We start from the raw sequence: 18808 nt of genomic DNA on the forward strand, positions 1-18808 counted from the left end.
GCCACTCAAGAAATGAAGAGACAAGTTTTTAAAAGGTATACAGAACTGACTGTGTTTGAAGATATCTCAAACAGCACTTACAAAATACTGAGAAGAAAACTGAACAACAGCAAATGTGGTTGTGGGCAGTATAATGCAGTTTTAGGGTACAGAACCTAGGTTACAGGATATGAAATCAATACCCAAGATGGCTGCTATCTAGCCAGTTCAGGTATAATAAACAGGAATACTGCTATGGCAGCATGGACTTTAGTCCTTAAAGCAGTGTTCAGGTTTGAGGAGAAATTAAGTCATTTATCAGGGTCAAGGAAAAGTTTATGCTAAAGCTTACACTAAGGCAGTTATGATGCTGTAGATGCCTAAGCCAGCTAGTTTGAAGTTGTCGGGTGTATACATCAAAGCTGAAATCAATGTATTCAGCAATGTAACTGTGATGATTAATGTACCGCAATAAGCTTTAACTATTTCCAATTGAAGAGGAATAGCAGCAATTTTTAAAAAATTGTATAGTACAAAAAAGATCAGAGGTTTACTTTGAATTTGGAAGCATCAACAAGCAAGGACAGTCATAGCAGTCAGACTTAAGATGGGGTCACTGACAGGACCAGAATTCTGTAGGTACCTTGGGAATGCAGAGTACAATTGAAAACATAATTGACAAGCAATAGTGCATAGGTTGATCAGACCACCTTTAATGAAGGATAATTTTAGCTTATTTTCAGTTTTTCTCTTCATTCGGCATCTTGAGCTATAGCTCATTGGAGATTGCTCTCTTCAGGCCCTTGTTTGCTGCTTAGCAGTGAAAGAGGGAGACAGACTCTTAATCATAATTCTTTTGTTTTCACTAAAAAATGCAAGGATCCAACATGCATGCTGACCTACTGAAGTTTCTGTGTTTTGAATTTCATCAGCTATCAGAAAGCTGACTTTCTTGGTGTGGAGAGGCAGTAAGGATTTCTGTAACATTAGCCATATATTTTCAGTTTCAAACATTCTGCAGAAATAGGGGTGGGATTTCTAAGGGAGTTACTTACTGGAGTTGAAACTTTGCAACACAGCAGCCAAACAGGGAACAAGAAAGCACAATGCAAGAGAAGGGATGACTATCTTTTGAGACGTTTTTGGTGAACATACACAGTATTGTGCTTAGGAAAAAAAAGCATGTATATGTGGCAATTCCCTGGCAATTTAAGAAAAATTACTTCATATAGTTTTCTTCTTACATGCCATTAGACAATTGTTTTAATGTAATTCAATACAGTTTGTGGCTGCCTCCAGACAGCTGAGTAATGGTCAAAATATCAACAGCTGGCAAATGACTCCATGGGATTTTTCATTCTCAGGCAGCCTGTTCTTTGAAAGGTTCAGTCAGTATAAAGTTAAAACGTCCAAGAAAGAAGTACAGAGCAGGTAATTTGACAAACTGTGATGTTGGCTTTAAGTAATCTGACTAGCTATTAATTCACAAAGCAGTCTGGAGAGATTTGTGATGCAAACTGATTTCTGTCTAGACAGAAAAAGGAGTGCAAAACACATTAGGGTAGATAGAATGTACCCAAAAAAAGTAGCCAAAACCCACCCCTTGCTTCTTAATTTCTTACCTGTGTGAGTTCATGGAACATTTTTCTTTTAACTCATTAGTACTGACCTAGCAAAGGATAACCAATGTTTTTGATCACTGTGAAGTGTTTATTGACGGTTGGACTTTGGTTGACAACCAGCAATTAAAGTCACACTACAACTTGTTAGAATTTATGTAAAAATCCACGGAAGTTGTATGCTTGGAAAAATTTTTATAAATCATGTCCATCTTTCAAAATTCTGAATACTTATCTAGTATAGGCATGTTAGTTTCCCTATCAATCTTGCACACATATTCACCATCTGCACTGAATAGCAGTTCTGTGGTTGCTTATGAACAATTTCCTCTGCAGGTATTGTTTTCTCTGGCTTCTTAGAGCATGAATTGCATCACAAACCAGTTCTGTACCTATTACGTTTCTGGTACCCACCCAAATTCCTGTTGTAGAAATTTTAAGATCCTTCCTGACATCCTAAAAACCAGTGTTACTTATTACCAGTATTACTACTAATACACAAAACACTGCTCATCATTTATGCCAAAAGGAAATATTTACATTTTGCCCAAACTTTATTTACATTCCCTTTGCACGCACAGAGTCAATTCCTACACAAATAAGCCAATAACTGTACTGTCATTAATTTTAGTGGAGAGTAAGACACTGCACATTATTTAATAGGGCTTAGTAGGAACTGATACATGCACAAATCTTACAGGGATAGTACTTAGCTCAGTGAATCCAGGGAGAACAAAATACCAAACTGAAACTCTTTCATAGGTTTTGGGTAGCAGGAAGGTGCTTATAAATATATACTACAACAGAATTACAAGCATGAAAAAAAAGACAGACTGCTGTCAGGCATTCACTACTGTTATGTCTATTAAACCGCAACGATACAGATACCAAAATAGTATTTTGAGATGCCTTCCTACTCTTGCCTTACCACCTGAGAGTGGTATGAGATACCTTGATATTAAATAACTTTTCTGTACCTGTGCAAACTCAAGAAATGCACCTTTCATGTAAGGATCCATTCTCTAGTACTCTTTAGAAGGCTGCATGTACCTTCTCCCATGGTCTGCAAGCTAACCAGACATGGGAAGGACAGCATTCAGCACCATCAATGTGATGGTGCATGTATGTGAGAGGGCTGGCAAAGTGAGAGGGCTGGCAAAGTGATGATCTTTTTGGACTCAGAATCCCACCTTCTATTTCCCATTTCAGGTAGTAGTTAGGAAAGAAAATTGTTAGCTTTGTGAACTATCATGAATATTCTTCCTTATTCCACAGTAGTATCTGTCAGATAGGCTATACGAACCTTGCAACTAACAATACTGAAAATTACTTAGCTGTCCATGGAAAAAAAAATATCTTTTTTTAGCAATCTTTAGCAAGGGCATAATATATGATTTCCTTTGTACTCAACTATTCACACAATGGAATGTGAACCTTTTGTCTCAAGCAAAAAAGTGCTTCTCCTTTCTACTAGAAAACACTGCATTCCTACTCTAAAATATTTTGTTCATCTAGCATTATACACATTATGTTTCCTAAAGGGGGTGAAGGGGTAAAAAAAGATTACCAAAACTAAGCAAACATTATTGGTGATTGTGAGTTTTGACAGAACGGTTTCAAATTAGATATTAAAAAGAAAAACCCTAACATATGCTAGTAAATTTAGACTTCATAGAAACTTTTGAGTAAAGTTTCAGTCCTTTCAGATGCTTTCTATCATGTTAAAGGAGAGAGTGAATGCAGTTCAAGTGATTTTGCAGAAAAGAAGCTCCTAGTAACAGTGAGCTAGATATACTAGGTACTATTCTCATAGCGTTGGTAGATTAAATCTAGAAAAGATGTTACTACTTGGACAGGAAATAAGTTTCTCTGGGAAGGGGAAAAAAGTCAACCCATTGATCTGATTTTTTTTTTTTTTTTTAAAGATATCAAGAAAACAGCTAAGTTGGGAGACTTATTTTGTAATATATATTACAGGAGAATGTTCCAAGAAAGATACAGAACTGAACACATTTAAACACAAATCTGTTCTCCTTTATTTCTTTTCATATCCAAAGGCTTGATATGATATTAAAATTCTCCTCAAACAGTTTTGTACTGTAACTTACAATTTTTAAACCTTAAAGTTTGGGTTATGATTATAAACTACCAATAGCCCATTGTTAGCACTAGAACATGTTTTAATTCCTCATTACAGGTTAATTTGGTTTTCCAGCACTCTTCTTTCCTTCACATGGCTCACATTTCAAGCCTCCATAAATCAAATCATTCAGTCACATGTATTCTGGGCGTCAGCTGTTACTAGAGGTGATGATGCTGCACACCACAATTAATAATATTAACTGTCAGGATAAAGCATGCATGTGTGTGTGTGTATATGTATATGTATGACATACAACTCAAAGAGTTGCAATCAACGGCTCTATGTCCAAGTGGAGACCAGTGACGAGTGGTCTTCCTCAGGGGTCAGTATTGGGACTGGCGCTGTTTGACATCTTTGTCGGCAATGCGGACAGTGGGATCGAGTGCACCCTCAGCAAGTTTGCCGACGACATCAAGCTGTGTGGTACAGTCAACATGCTGGAGGGAAGGGATGCCATCCATAAGGACCTTGGCAGGCTTGAGAGGTGGGCCCATGCAAACCTCATGAAGTTCAACAAGGCCAAGTGCAAGGTCCTGCCCATGGGTCGGGGTAGTCCCAAGCACAAATACAGGCTGGGCAATGAGTGGATTGAGAGCAGCCCTGAGGAGAACAACTTGGGGGTGTTGGTCAACAAGAAGCTCAACGTGACCCAACAATGTGCGTTTTCAGCCCAGAAAGCCAACCATATCCTGGGCTGCATCAGAAGAAGTGTGACCAGCAGGTCGAGGGAGGTGATTCTGCTCCTCTACTCTGCTCTCATGAGACCCCACCTGGAGTACTGCATTCAGCTCTGGGGCCCCCAACATAAGAAGGACATGGACCTGTTGGAGTGAGTGCAGAGGAGGGCCACGAAGAGGATCAGAGGGCTGGAGCACCTCTCCTATGAAGACAGGCTGCGAGAGTTGGGGTTGTTCAGCCTGGAGAAGAGAAGGCTCCGGGGAGACCTTACGGCAGCCTTCCAGTACCTAAAGGGGGCCTACAAGAAAGCTGGAGAGGGGCTTTTTACAAGGGTGTGTAGTGATAGGACAAGGGGTAATGGCTTTAAACGGAAAGAGGGTAGATTTAGATTAGAAGTGAGGAAAAAGCTCTTCACTGTGAGGGTGGTGAGGCACTGGAACGGGTTGCCCAGAGAGGCTGTGGATGCCCCCTCCCTGGAAGTGTTGAAGGCCAGGTTGGATGAGGCTTTGAGCAACCTGGTCTAGTGGTAGGTGTCCCTGCCCATGGCAGAGGGGTTGGAACTAGATGATCTTTAATGGTTGAGTCCCTTCCAACCCAAACCATTCTATGATTCTATGATGGTGATGAAGTAAAATAAGTATATAACAATTTTGTGAAGCAGTAAGAAAATTAGTAAATAACTGACAAAGAAAAGTAGAAGCCTTTTCCCTCTTCACCTCCTCTCCTTTCCATGAAAGCTAAGAGAACGCTGCGTTTCTCCTAGGATTAACACTTCACTGCTTTTTCCTAATCTGTGTCCTCATAGCCACACTGCTATTTTACAAGCACCACTGAGCTGCTAAGTCTGTTTTCCCTGCAGTCAAAGACTGCCAATGCAACCCCTCAAAGTTTAAAACATCCCCTGATTGCTAGGTCCTTCAGTTCAGAGACACTCTTTGGGAATACCCAGGTCTTAGATAGAAAACTTTTCTGTTTTATCTTCCTACTCCATAATTAAAACTCTCTCCAAATTCAAGCATAGTCAAGCACAACCAGCCACCCTGTTAAAGCAAGGCTCAGACTGTATCACTGTCTTCTCTTCTACATGTTGTTTGACTTAGAAACATTAAAGAAAAGAACAAACATTCTCAGTCTTTTAGCATCCACTTACTATTCAAGAAACTACCACAGCATATAATGATGTATAATGGGAAAAAGAAGAAGCGAGAGAAAACCTGTAGTTGGAAGAACACTTTTTGCTTGCTGAAATCTAGGACTTATCTTGTGAATAGGCTAGAAAAATTCAATGTGCCCTTGTTTTTGAGGATCAGCTTTTACTTCCATTTAAGACACTTCACATCTGCCAAGCTAGATTGGCAAAACTAGCATTTAGTGGTTGGGTGTTACGAAACTCTTACGAGTACAATTTCGGTAATGGAATTTTGTGGGATTTGTTCTTTTTCCTCAGTAGCGTGCAAACTGCTCATTTTCTGAGAATGAAGTTTGCTTCAAAGTTTAAGCTGTGAGACTCTCCTTGCTGGTCTAAACGGAATTTACTGTTTAACTAATAAAGGAATTGATCTAAAGGACAGTGTAGAGTATGGAAGGTGTGATAAAGAAACATTGTCTTTAAGGGGGTTTCATATTACCAACGCTCAGCAGAAACACTTTTCTATTTATGGCTTCAGTACAAACTCAAAGAGCTAGTGAATCAAGAGATTATTTTTTCATATGATTCTTACCAGGTTCAGTTGCAGATCGTGGCTCTGCATATCACATCATAAGGAGGGGAAACAAACAAGAAAAATGGTATTAGAGATTACATTAATAAACAACAGTATACTGAATGAACATATTATACTGAAATACTGTAGACAAGTATGGAATCTGTGCAGACACATTACCAAATAAGGAAGACTTAACTTGTCTGTTGGTAACAGTAGTTCAATTATTACTTCTAGCCATTATAATCACTGAAATGTGAGGAAGAGAGGACTCCATCCAAAACTCAATCCTGACAGGCTAATTTCATGATCTTTCACACCCCATATCAAAAGTAGCCACTTCAGATATTGTCTTACTTTTTTGGAGAATTCTGAAGTCTGGAGAATCTTGAATTTCAACACCCTGTCGAAACCACTTAACATGAATGGGAGGAGGTCCTCTGACCCTGCATTCCAATACCACGACTTGTCCCTCAGATGCTGTGGAGTTTTGTAGCTCCTGAAATATAACAATCAAAATTCAAATGAACTGGGAGCAGTTTTCATTCTTAAAAATAGTCTTTTCTTCCCTTTGTATTTCAACTTTATTTTATTGTGTCATTACATTTTTGCAATAGACATTTTCTGTGAGCTGTATTTTCACTCTGATTAAATTTAATATATCAGCTATATAGTTAAAAATGACTGAATTTGTTATTTTCAAGTACATTCTTAATATGACCAAAGATGGAAAAGGTGTAAAAGTATTTAATTCCTCAGACCATCACAAGCAGATAGTTGCAGTCTGACCTTTCACTTTTCATCCTTCTTCCACAAAGTGAAATGAAGATTCTGCAACTAGCTACACACTGATTGACTTGGTCCTGAGAGTAGCTGTGCTGCTTTTAGGTCAACTTCCAGAATGTGGAGTTGCTTTTCCTCTGAGCCGTTTATAACCAATCAGGCAAAAATAGATGACACAAATATGATTAGGACATATTATCTTGTGTATGGATAGCTTCTGAGACAGTATGATGGCTCTAATAAATTCTTATATACATCTGAAAAAATTCAGGAAGAGTCTAAACCTTTGATGAAGAACTACAGTGAGAGAGGAGAAGCACAGTACTTTAAGTAACAGAATTGACAGGAGACAGCCACTATTTTTGCCTTTGTTATCTATCTTAAGATTATAAATCAAAAAGTCTTTTTAACTGTACTGGTTATCTCATTCCCTTTCTAGTTTATTAATAAAGTTCTAGGCCTTGATGCAGCAAAGCACTTGAAGTTAGGTCTAAGATCAGAGTTATCCCTAGTTACTATTGACAGATCTCTAGTTAATCAAATAGATAAGAATTTTTTTACACGGAAACCTAGAAATCTTTGGGTTGTTCCCTGAAGTTTGTATAGAAAGAAATTTGCGTCAGGAAGCTGGGTAAGTATATTTTTTGTTGTTCATATCTGGTTCATTTCTTCTGTAATTGAAGTTGTTTTGGTTTGGTATGTCCCAGCTGGCTTAAGCCAGTTAATATTGGATTTCAGGGACAAGAGGTATGAGGATTGGGAAGGAACAGTGGAGTTTTGATTGCTTTGGTAGTTTCTGAATGAGGGCTGGATTTCTCCTACTTCCAACTCTTACTAGGAAGTTGCCTGCCTCCCTACCTTGCAGTAACCACATTCTCTAACCCCTTGCACCTCTACTATTCACTCTCCTCTAATACCTGCTGTATCAGTGCAGAATTAAGAGGGATAGAATCAGACCTTTCCTGACATGAGAAAGGGATATGATGGAGCCAGGCTAGACAGTTGTGGAGAACAGGGCTTACTCTTACTTATCTCTAGGCAAAACTACTTGCTGTTCATATTAGCTTTTAGTCAACTGTTTTTCTGAAGCAATAACCAGAAATACCTTTTTTTCTTCATTTTGGCTTCAACAAATGGTGACTAAATAATAGTTACTGCTACGGAAATGATGGTTTGAAGGCAAAATGAAAATCATATTTTCGATTAAAGTTGTATTTTAGAGATTAGGGAAATATGCCGTCCTTCTTTTTGCTGTTACCTAATTCCCAGTTCTAAAGTTTCATTTGGGATGAATGTGAAGATAAATATTGACTTAAATAATTACTTAAGAATTACTGAATATAAGTTTCCCTTCCAGCAAGTCCATGCCTTACATTTTACAAGACATCCCAATGAAGAATATCTGAATTGCTTTTTTAACTAACATAGCTGCGTGGATTTTTTTCTAAAACAAAGTAAAAAAGCCTGTGTTATTTGTTCTTGTCAGTAGATAGATTATTGTGAATGAGGCTTTACCATGACTATGATGTGTAATTGGTGCCTACCTTGTTTTATTTTACAAAGATTTCTCAATGGAGGACAGTCATGGACATAAACACGTACAGAGTATTCATGTAATTCCACTAGTGATTTTAGTAGGGTAGAAGGCATAAGAACTTTATTGTTGCAGTGGCGAAGTATTTTCTTAGGAAGTAATTAATACGGAAAAGGATAATGAAAACTGTAAAAGTTTTAACACGATCAAACATTCCTGCATTAGGACATATCATTTTGATATTTCCTTCTGGACTAGGAGTATGATATAAAAATCATAATGGATAAAAACTACCTTTGTAAAAATGGGTGCAGAATAGATAGGCTTGGGTCCATCCACACGGTGCAGGTATGAAGTAGGGCTTTGAACCTGCAAAGCAATGCAACAATGCTATAAAATGGAAAGAATATTGGTTTCAATAATATGGCCTGCATACATCTATGCAATAATGCAAACTCTCAAATGCACAGTCTTATTATAGTGTTCTCGTTCTAGCACGCTTCTTGAGTGACATCACTATTTCACATCTGTTATACTTCTGAAATCAAAATGCAAGCTTTAGAGGCTTCTATACTTCCCATGGGAATTTTTGTATCCAACTATCTTTGCCTTGAAGTATTTTGAGAGTTTGACTCCTGTTAATATCATTCAAGTAAGTCCTTTGCACTGAACCATTTTTGCCTCTGCTGTTATTACATCCCTTGACTGACGTAGTAATAAATAAATCCAGGTACCTAAAAGCTTATCAAGGTTAGCCAAAGGAAGGGAAAAGAATTTACCATGTGTAGTCTAACAGAGATTTTTATTTTATTTGTATTTTATGATTTATATGCAAACTCTAAGTCATCCACAGTGGCATTAAAACTTAGTATAAACTAATGAACATTGATTAACTTCTAGACAGTAAAATTTAATTTTCTCTAAAAGGCCCAGAGAAATTACAGCTATATTTAATTTAAGAACAAAATTTAAAACTTTTGCTAAAAAATATTGTAGGCATTCATTTGTATTGCATTCTTTTGGAATTGGACCAAGTCACTATTAAGTGATATACTCTGTAATTTTCATCATCACCAGATCTCACATGCTGTGTTGATACACACTGTGTAAGAATCCATATATATATTTGCTTTTATGCCCCATTCACTAGATATATACTTAATTTTTAAAAATCATCATTCTTAATATAATAACGTAAGTTTATAGTACAATAATATAATTCCTCAAAATGACAGAGTTTTTCAGGACTTACGAATTTGGAAATAAAATTTAAAATACTTTCACTAATTTAAAAATTGGTGTCTAAAAATACCTGCTGACTAGGCACAGAGATAGGTTGAATTACAGCTGTGGTGACTCCAGACTTTGGTGTAGAAGATCCTATTGTCAAGGAAACAGAGGTGGTTTTCTTTTGGGCCCTGAAAAAAAAGAAACAGCAGGCACTTTATAAGAACTGAAATCAGAATATGTTAGTTTGTAACTGATAAGCCACCTTGTATTTTCTACACCTTTAAATATGTCATTATCAGCTGAAAAGATCAACATTGGAGGAAGCTCGAGTAGAACACAAACTTTGGCTAATTTACACTTTCACACCTAAGAAGAAGTATTGATTTAAGATACGAACTAAAATGTATTTTGTTTCTTTAATTGTAGGCCTCTGCATGTTTTTTTGGAGGCACAGGGCTGGGTGATTACAAATGAAGACTTGGTTAACTTAAAGTTACTCCTGAATATGAAAAGTTGATATCAACAAAAGAGTTCTCAGGGTAGGGCCAGACTTCTCTGAGAGAACAAGCACTTTAATACAATCGACAATTATAATACGACACATTTATATCACATGAGAGAAGGAGAAAAGACAAGACATACACAAATACACCCCAGATGCTTATTCAGATCTAAAACTACCAAAGATTTTCCAGTGCCCCTTATTAAGAACATATGCACAGCATTGGTTCTACTTTGCACACTTACTGTGGCATAGCTCCAGATTTTGATTTGAAAATTAAACTTTCACTCTCTGAATCTGTGGAACTGGCACCTGGAAAAGAAAGTATTTTCAATAATCTCATATCCTTTTACTGATTTATTTAATGTTTACATTCCAAAGAAAAAACTGTGCTACTTTTGCATTTTACTTCAAGAGTTGAGAACTCTCTGTAATAAACTACTGCAGTTTTTCTTATCTGATAAAAGATTGTAACTATGTACTTTAGACAGTTACAGAAATCATAACCATGCCAATTTAATTGCAAACTGTTTTCCCTAGGCTCTTAGCTGTCTTCCTTCATATTGAAGCAAATATGGCCAAAAAAGAAAAAAAATGCTGACTACTACTACTCTGCTGGAAATGTATAATTTTATTTACTTGACTGTTAAAACTTAAAGCTTAAGCAAACATATGGCTTATGCACAGATAACAAATCTTCAACCTTGTGTAAGAGCAACTCAGTACAGCAAAACATTTTCAGACTAAACTTGCTACCCACGATCTCCACAGTTCAGACTATTTATGTTAACCTATACATAACATTTATGTACTGGTATTTCTTGCCAGTGGAAGTCTTGATATAATGTATGTGTTTGGCAATACCATGAACTCAAAGAAAAAAATATGAAAGCATTTATTTCCTTTGTCTTAATTTTTCCTAACAACTGGTACTTCACACAACATTTATTCTAGACATTTATGCAGTACGTACTATTCATCAAATGATTTGTGCATACATATGCATAGCTGTATTTGTAATACATATCATAAGCAATTCATAATCAATATGCATAATATAGCATAGACTAATTTCAATGAAACAAAGCTTGGACTGAGGTACCCGAGTACCCTATTTATTTACAAAGTTTAGACTACAAAAATCAAAGCAACAAGTAGCACAGAAAAGGTAAGAAGAGAGGAGCAATGTCAAGTGAGCAAAGTGGGTCTACATGAAAGTATCTCTTGAGCAAAGGATAACCAGGTCTTGTGTGGCTGGGCCTGCTGCACAGAAGAAAGTATGAGGCATCAGTGTCATCAAGACTATTAATGTACAAAGCAATGCTTGTGTGAGAATCTGGTTTCCTTAAAGATCATGGGGAGGAACCTAATGACTTACAATTCTCTTTCTTTCAAAGTTACATGTTGTAAAACTTCAAGATAGCACTTCTGCATACTAAGACTACTAGATCTCAAAAAATGAATTGTTTTATTCACTGTATCTCTCTACCTAGCTGTTTCTTTGTTAGTGTTGTTTCTGTTATTGTAACTTCACACAGTAGCATATATTTGTAGTATACCTGAGTATTTCTGAAATTATGCTTACTTCTGTAAAGAAAATTCTTACTAGAATCCGTAAGATTCAGAAAAGTCTTGGGGATTTTGCTATTATATCCCAATGTGGGATAACAAAGTTCTGAGAATAAAAAACATAATGAAAGAAACCCTATAAATGCACATCTGTCATGATTTAGCTAATTTATAGCAAAAAGTTTATTGCTTTGTTAATCAAAAGCTATTTAATAATTTTGGTGTGGTATTATTCAGATTTGTTATGAGTATTTCTTATATTAATTTGTTTTATGCTTTCAATTAACCATTTAAATTAATTTTAATGAGTTACAAAACTGGTAAAAGAATACATATTACCAAAATGTTTGATAGATGCATGAATTAAAATAAAAATCAGTATTAAATGAATATAATCATGCCTAAAATACAGTCCTCCACTAAAAATTAACTTAATTTTACTCATGGTCAAGTCATTAACTTGCCTCAGAGAAAATAATACTTGAATTATGACTAATTTTGAAGTCAAGAAATATTTTGACAATTACTAGCAGTTGATTCTGGACAAAACCAGTATGACTGACTTTTAACCTGACTTAAAGACAGTGTACCAAATATGAGGGATTATAATACAATTACCCATGACTGAAGAAGACTCATTTGGGGCAGCCACATTTAATTGCACTGGGAGGAAGTTCAGAACTGAGACAGGGATTACTGCTATCGTGAAAATCATTATTGGTATCACTAGTCAAATCTTTGATTTACAGAGGGTACTACTTAAAAGCTAACCATATGCCAAAAGCTCTACTTGTTCCTCCTTTTCCATTCTTTATCTTACTTGTACCATAAATAAATAGCAATCTACCCACCGATTCTTGGGACATTCCTTGAAATACCTGAATTAATATGACGTGATGTTCAAAATGTGTTGCATTAAAGGGAAGCAAAGGAACACCATAAAATTACCACTAAAGCAAATCTAAACATACAGAACCAAAAGTAAACTTCAGCTTAGTTATCTTTTCCTGTATGTGTCAAGTATCTTATTATTTCACCTCTTACCTTCAATGAATATTTCAGCTGATGTACTATCTGAACCAATGGAATTTGAAGCCAGGCAAGTATAGCGTCCAGTATCGTCTTCAAAGGCTTCTGCTATAATTAGTGAATGAAGTCCTCCACTTCCAGAATGGATCTGAATGTCAGGCGTATTCTGGAGTTCTTTTCCTTCACAGAACCATCTGTAGCCCACACACATTTAGAAAGACAAAGAAAAAAATAACATAAAAGATTGGTTCAGGCTCATCGCACACAAGAAGACATTACACTCTGCTGCAAAAATCTGAATTGCTACTGAAATCAGCACATGATGCTTTGAAGTGTTTAATGGCATTCACAAAGAAATAACGTGCTGGAATAAACTTTGTTTAAAAGGTAGTGAGACATTTCTGAATGCTAAGCAAATTGTACACACCTACAATTTAAAGCTATTCCCTGTCCTATTTTGGTAGAATTAATGCTTTCTGCATATCTTGTGTACTGGCTTGCTTTGACCACAGTCTAATCCATTTCAATTTAACTTGCTACTCCCTTCTTCCTAATACTCTCCGATTCTCCACACAGGATGTTTGATTTTTGTCTATCATGCCCAGTCAACATAATATAATCCCATGGTACAGGTTACATATTGCTAAACTTTAAATAGGTTTACTTCTGCCTCAGATCAGGAACATAAACTGGTTTTCTAGCACTGGATTTTTATATATTTATATAATACAGATTCCACTACCAAAAAGGTATGCCTTACAAAAGGGCTGGGTTTAGGTACAGGCAAAACAGACACTTATCTGGGGTGATTTATTACTAGGTAAAAGCACAGCCTTTTTGTTTACGTCCGGTCAATCAAGCATTTTCCAGTGCAGGCTGCCTGAAGAGCTAGTCCATGTTCTCAGTCTGCATTGCTTCCATGAAGGTACCAGCTCCCGTTTTTTTTGTTTGATTCCCTCATATCAGCTAGTCCTATTCTCATAGGCTGCTCCCTGATTTATCCATATCTCTAGCAGCCCAGCAAGTATGAGAAGTGGGTAGTTCTTTTTTTACAGGGGCTGCTATGCATTTTTGCAAGGGATGGTAGATTGGTGAGTCACTAAAGGAAAATCATTAGGGAACAGCCTTCCTTCCATTCTCGAATTTTCACTATGTCCTGAAAACAAATTTTGCCAAGTGTTTCTGAGCTGCAGTCCCACAAACTCACTCTGATCTTTATCACTCTTCCTTCCCTTCCTCTCACCCCATAATCTTAATCTGTGCTTTTCCATGTTGTCTCTTTTCCCTCCTTTTCCTCTTCTTCCTCTGCCACCTCAAAATTCAAATCTTGCTGTGGTGACGATAAAGACAAAATGAGTAATTCTTGACAGCAAGCTTCAAAAGTGATCTTTCATTCTCTTCCCCCCATATGCTTTTAGTTTCCTACTGTAGCAACGATTTTTTAAAAGAATAAATAAATGTAACCACAGAAATTTATGGAGAGTCAGTTCAAATTAAAAGATGATGGTATTTTCAAAAACAATTTTTAAAGACTTAAAAACTGCCACCAAAAAATTTGATATTTTTCCTTTAGTTTGTACATGTTTATGAGAGAATTTTTGCAGTTACATTCCAGTAATACTTCAGAATTAAACTTTTATTTTCCTCCCTATCAGATGATTTTCCCCTGCCCCCCAAAACCAAAGTAACCCCAAGGAGTTACAGAACCCCCCTACCTATTTAGTAAAAGCATGCAACACTACAGGATGGCAATCAATAACACACAATAACAATCAGTGAGGAGCCTTTAGAAACGAACTGCCTCACTTTGATTGCTCTTTTTTTCTTATTAGTAAACTACATGTAATTAACAGAAATTAAAAATATGTTACAAAACTTTCTTCTGAAAATATTAGATTGTAAAACTTGAGATTTCATGCTTATTTCAGAATGCAGAGTTAATGAACCTAACAGATTTACATATAAGACAATTCCCCTTAACACCCAGAACTGTGGGCAAGCCCTCTGTGTTTATGAACAATAGATCTTTTATTCCTGAAGGCAAAAAAATGTTGATAGTAGCATTAAAACCATATGTAATTGTCTTCTGTAATTAAAAGACTAACAAGTCCCTTTTCTGTCTTCTGTTGTGCCCAGACAGCACACACAGAAAGTATCATTTTTGGAAGGAACTAACAAACTTCCATTTGTTTACTCAGTAGACCCTTTTGGCCTACTTTTACAACTCTTGGGCTTGGAGACAAATCTATTCTGTCAGCTCGATTGCCAAAATTAACATTTCTCTTCCCCCTCTTCTCCTCCTTTCCTCTCTTGTCACAAGTCCTCCCTTCTCCCGGTGTGAGGACCTCTGCTACTATTTCTGCTTATTAGACCTTCAGAGTCCTAACCTCTGTGCAGCCTTTCCTAAGTTACATTTTAAATGATATGCACAAGAGAGAGGTTAATTCAATTTCTAGACAATCACAGACAAAGGCCTGTAATATGAGGCTCTACTTAACCATTAGTTCTATTTTTCTTTCCTTTCCAGAAACATCCTGCAAAGGAAAACCTCTCCTCCAAGCTTAATTATTTTCTCAGATAGATCCCGTTTTAGTTTCATGCAAATTGTATGGCTTTCTACTGTCTCCCGAAGTCCATGCTCACAAAATGTTTAAGAAACTGTGATAAGCATATGAACCTAAAAAAAAAATCCGTTTATTTTTTTTGTCAGATGACATTTAATAAGCAAACTGTTTTCTTAGGAGGACAAGTTCTACACTGTCCCTTGATTCATGCATAGACACAGTCAGCCTCAAGTAGTGGGAGCTATTCCTCAACACTGGTTGGGACTGAGACTCATTGCATCACATCAGTGACATACCACTGAAAACGAGTCCTGACCTGCTACATCAGACACTGTCTGCTGCAGACAAAAACACGTAAGTAAGCAATTCGATACAAAATTACCTCAGCCATCATTAAGGTGATGTTTGATGAATGAGAAACAGGCCTGGTGTGGGACTGCACTGTTTATTGTGGAAAGAAGAATTCACCTTCACAATGGACAAAAGCAAAGTTACTTTAAATGAAGAACACTGGAGTAGACTTAGTTCTATTCTCTTTCCTTTTCTAATTGTATTTTTTTTTCTTTTCTATCTACATGTTGATAAAAGGAGAGGATTAATTAAAGTGAATTTCTTTTGGAGATTACATCAAAATCAAGTGAATGAGAAAATACTCAATTGAAGTACTCATCCTGCAATAACTTGCTAGTTGCCGGTTCAGTTCAAGAGAGTTTGTGAACTAAAAAAGGGTCAGCTAATAAAAATAAATGAAGAATTTTTTGCCCAAACACACACTGAATTTTAGTTTTCCATCTTTTATATAGTATGGGCTATTACAGAGCACAAAACTGCTATCTACAGGCCCCATGAACCTTACTGCCATTACACTTGGAATAGTCATGGTAAGAGGATTTTCTGCTCCTAAGGACTGAAAAAGATTCAAAGACAAATCTTTGAAACATTCTCTCTTTCTGCAGAGGGATCACCAAAGCAAGCAACAAATCACTATCAAAGGGAGACTGAGCCAAAGAAACCAGGAGGACTCATGGCTAGACACAGAAAAACAGCCACAAAGCAAGTCTTACAAGAAAATTCCAGCTTTATGCTAACTAGGGCAGCATTAACTCATGTCCAGTCTGTTCCAGCCTACTGATCCTCTTGGGGATAAAAGGATTACTATCTAGCTGTGAGAAGGCAATAATGCTTCTGGAGAGCCAAAATACCCCAAACCAAACCAAAACCAAAAGACACTGAAAATAACACAAAGGAACAAACGCACTGCAGATGTTTTGCGAAAAAGAAAATTTCCTGTATAGAGAACATTGGTTTAAAAAGACATCTATTTCACAGGTTCTGGACACCAAGTACAAAAATTATCTACTCATTTCCCTATTCCTTTGTTGTAGGTTCTCAATATTTTATAACGTGTGCAGATAGAAATAAACAGGCAGAGAGACCAACAAAAGGTTTTGCGTATGTGTGTACATATCAGTCCACAGAATAAGAACTCAAGCTTGCATCCTAGGTGCATTCCTGCAGGCCATGCTAGCACTCATGCAAATTTGTAGAGAACTGTCCCCTTGAAAGAGAACAGAAACTACTGTAAGATATCAGATAAAGGCTGGCAAAAAAAATCAAATAAAGGGAACATACATTTTATGTAACTGGAATTCATTTTATTAGTCATTAAGTATCTTGCCAAATTTCTCTGTTACACTGAATTTCTCTGTTCTTTCCTACTTTCTTCTTCATTCGCTTTCCTCTATTTCTCTTCCTGCCTGCATTTCCACTGTACCACTCTTTGCCTTGCTTTTCTCCAGCTACGCTCAGTTTTCACCTACATTGTATCTACTGTATGTTAAAATGATAGCAATTAAGCATTTAATGCAGACACTGAAACACAATCGCTAGACTGGAAAGTCAATACTCCAAGGAAGCAAACTAGAGGTAGTTTGGTAGCAGGGGAGCAATGATTAAGATACTTGCTTTTCACGCTTCAAAGCCTACTTTGCTTTTCCACTGGCTACATTATTGTATGACAGCAAAACTAGAACAGCAAACAAAAAAGGACAGTCAGATGCCAGGTGAGCAGCAGTTCATGCACACTGACATCAAGTAGCAATTCACACAATATGTCTTTCTTTTTCCACTCTTCTTTTCTTTATGCCCTCACAACCCTCCATGCATGGAAATACATACAAGCACGTGTGTCTGGGATTTTAATGACTGAACAAAATATAAACAGAGTTGAACAGTACACTGACTGAGTAAGCACCAGGGCCTTAAGAAAAACAGTTCAAGGTTCTCTCTAATGCATAATCCTGCTGGAACTTGTGCTTTTTGAGAGTCACTGAGGAATAAAGAGGTTTTCCTTTCTGCACACTCTTAAAAGTTAATTTAAAATGGCAGCTGAAGTGAAACTTTAAGATATAGCCTTAGGGAAGAATTATAATAGGGAACTCTGACCACTACAAAAAGTGCAGAGAGATAAGTTGTAAATTAAAAAGTAATTTTATCCTTAGTGGTGTTAAGTACGTCCAGCAAGAAAATTTAAAATGAAGTACTCTGACTTTCCTGTACTGGCAGAATCAGCGTTTCCATCACAATACTGTGTAACTTCCATTTCGTTTTTTCTCCATTGAAATTAAGCTGTCCAACACTTCCAGACTGTAAAACATTACTACTTAAAGAATTTAACTTGATTTTTAAAAGAAATCAACTTCGCCATATAAGATTTAGAGTACACTGCAGTAATCAGATTATTCAGATGCTTATGTTCTTTGCACACTGCTCAATTTTCATGCAATATACAATTTCATTATTTGTATGGGCAATTCATAAAAGAGTTACCAATAACAACATACATACTTTAAATATTTGTATTTTGTAATCTTAAAAGAAAATGAAGATCTGAATATAGATGCTGGTGCTTTGCCTGAACCTCCAATTAAGAAAATGGCTCTATATACTGAAAACCACAGAAGCCAATTTTATAATAAAAAGTATGTTACATTATAAACAGTATACATTATATACTTATTCAGAATTTAACTGATTCTTCAGGTGTTGCACAGTGTTCTCCAAGCTCTCACAAATTTCAATGAGGACTTCACATCCAGCTGAGTAAATTGCATGATTAGGTAGTTGGGGACCAAAACTGCCCTATCAAAGTGTGAAAAAAATGGCAAGAGAATACCAAAATGGCTGTATTTTCAAGACACTCATCAACATTTCAGCCCGCCATTTCCTACAAATTAATTCTGCTCCCTCTGAAGTCAAGCTTTGCATAATGCTCTGTGCAATGATGCAAAGAGGAAGGGGTACAGAAGGTAACAGATGTGACCACCTGAGCCACAGGCTACAAAGCTTCCAAGAACAGCGAGCAATGGCCTCTGTTGCTGTTTGCAGGCTGCAGTGACTCCAAAGATAATTTGTTTAGCTTATTCCTGTCATTAGGAAAATTCCTTCCCTACGTTCTTATATAGATTTTCCAAGT

The 18808-nt window shown here is 36.6% G+C and overlaps 1 protein-coding gene across 3 annotated transcripts in view; it reads right to left on the reverse strand.

Moving 5' to 3' along the window:
- The window catches only part of PALLD (palladin, cytoskeletal associated protein), a 208775-nt gene that overhangs the window by 123575 nt on the left and 66392 nt on the right, over positions 1–18808 (reverse strand). For all 3 annotated transcript variants that reach the window (XM_050895394.1, XM_050895395.1, XM_050895393.1), the window contains exons 2-7: positions 12785–12963; positions 10417–10483; positions 9752–9857; positions 8734–8808; positions 6480–6621; positions 6141–6164 (exon numbers count right to left, since the gene is read on the reverse strand). In XM_050895394.1, the coding sequence (XP_050751351.1) occupies positions 6141–6164; positions 6480–6621; positions 8734–8808; positions 9752–9857; positions 10417–10483; positions 12785–12963 (593 nt within the window). The remainder of the gene's footprint in view (positions 1–6140; positions 6165–6479; positions 6622–8733; positions 8809–9751; positions 9858–10416; positions 10484–12784; positions 12964–18808) is intronic.

The sequence above is a fragment of the Gymnogyps californianus genome, chromosome 4, assembly GCF_018139145.2.
Source record: "Gymnogyps californianus isolate 813 chromosome 4, ASM1813914v2, whole genome shotgun sequence".
NCBI lineage: Eukaryota > Metazoa > Chordata > Aves > Accipitriformes > Cathartidae > Gymnogyps > Gymnogyps californianus.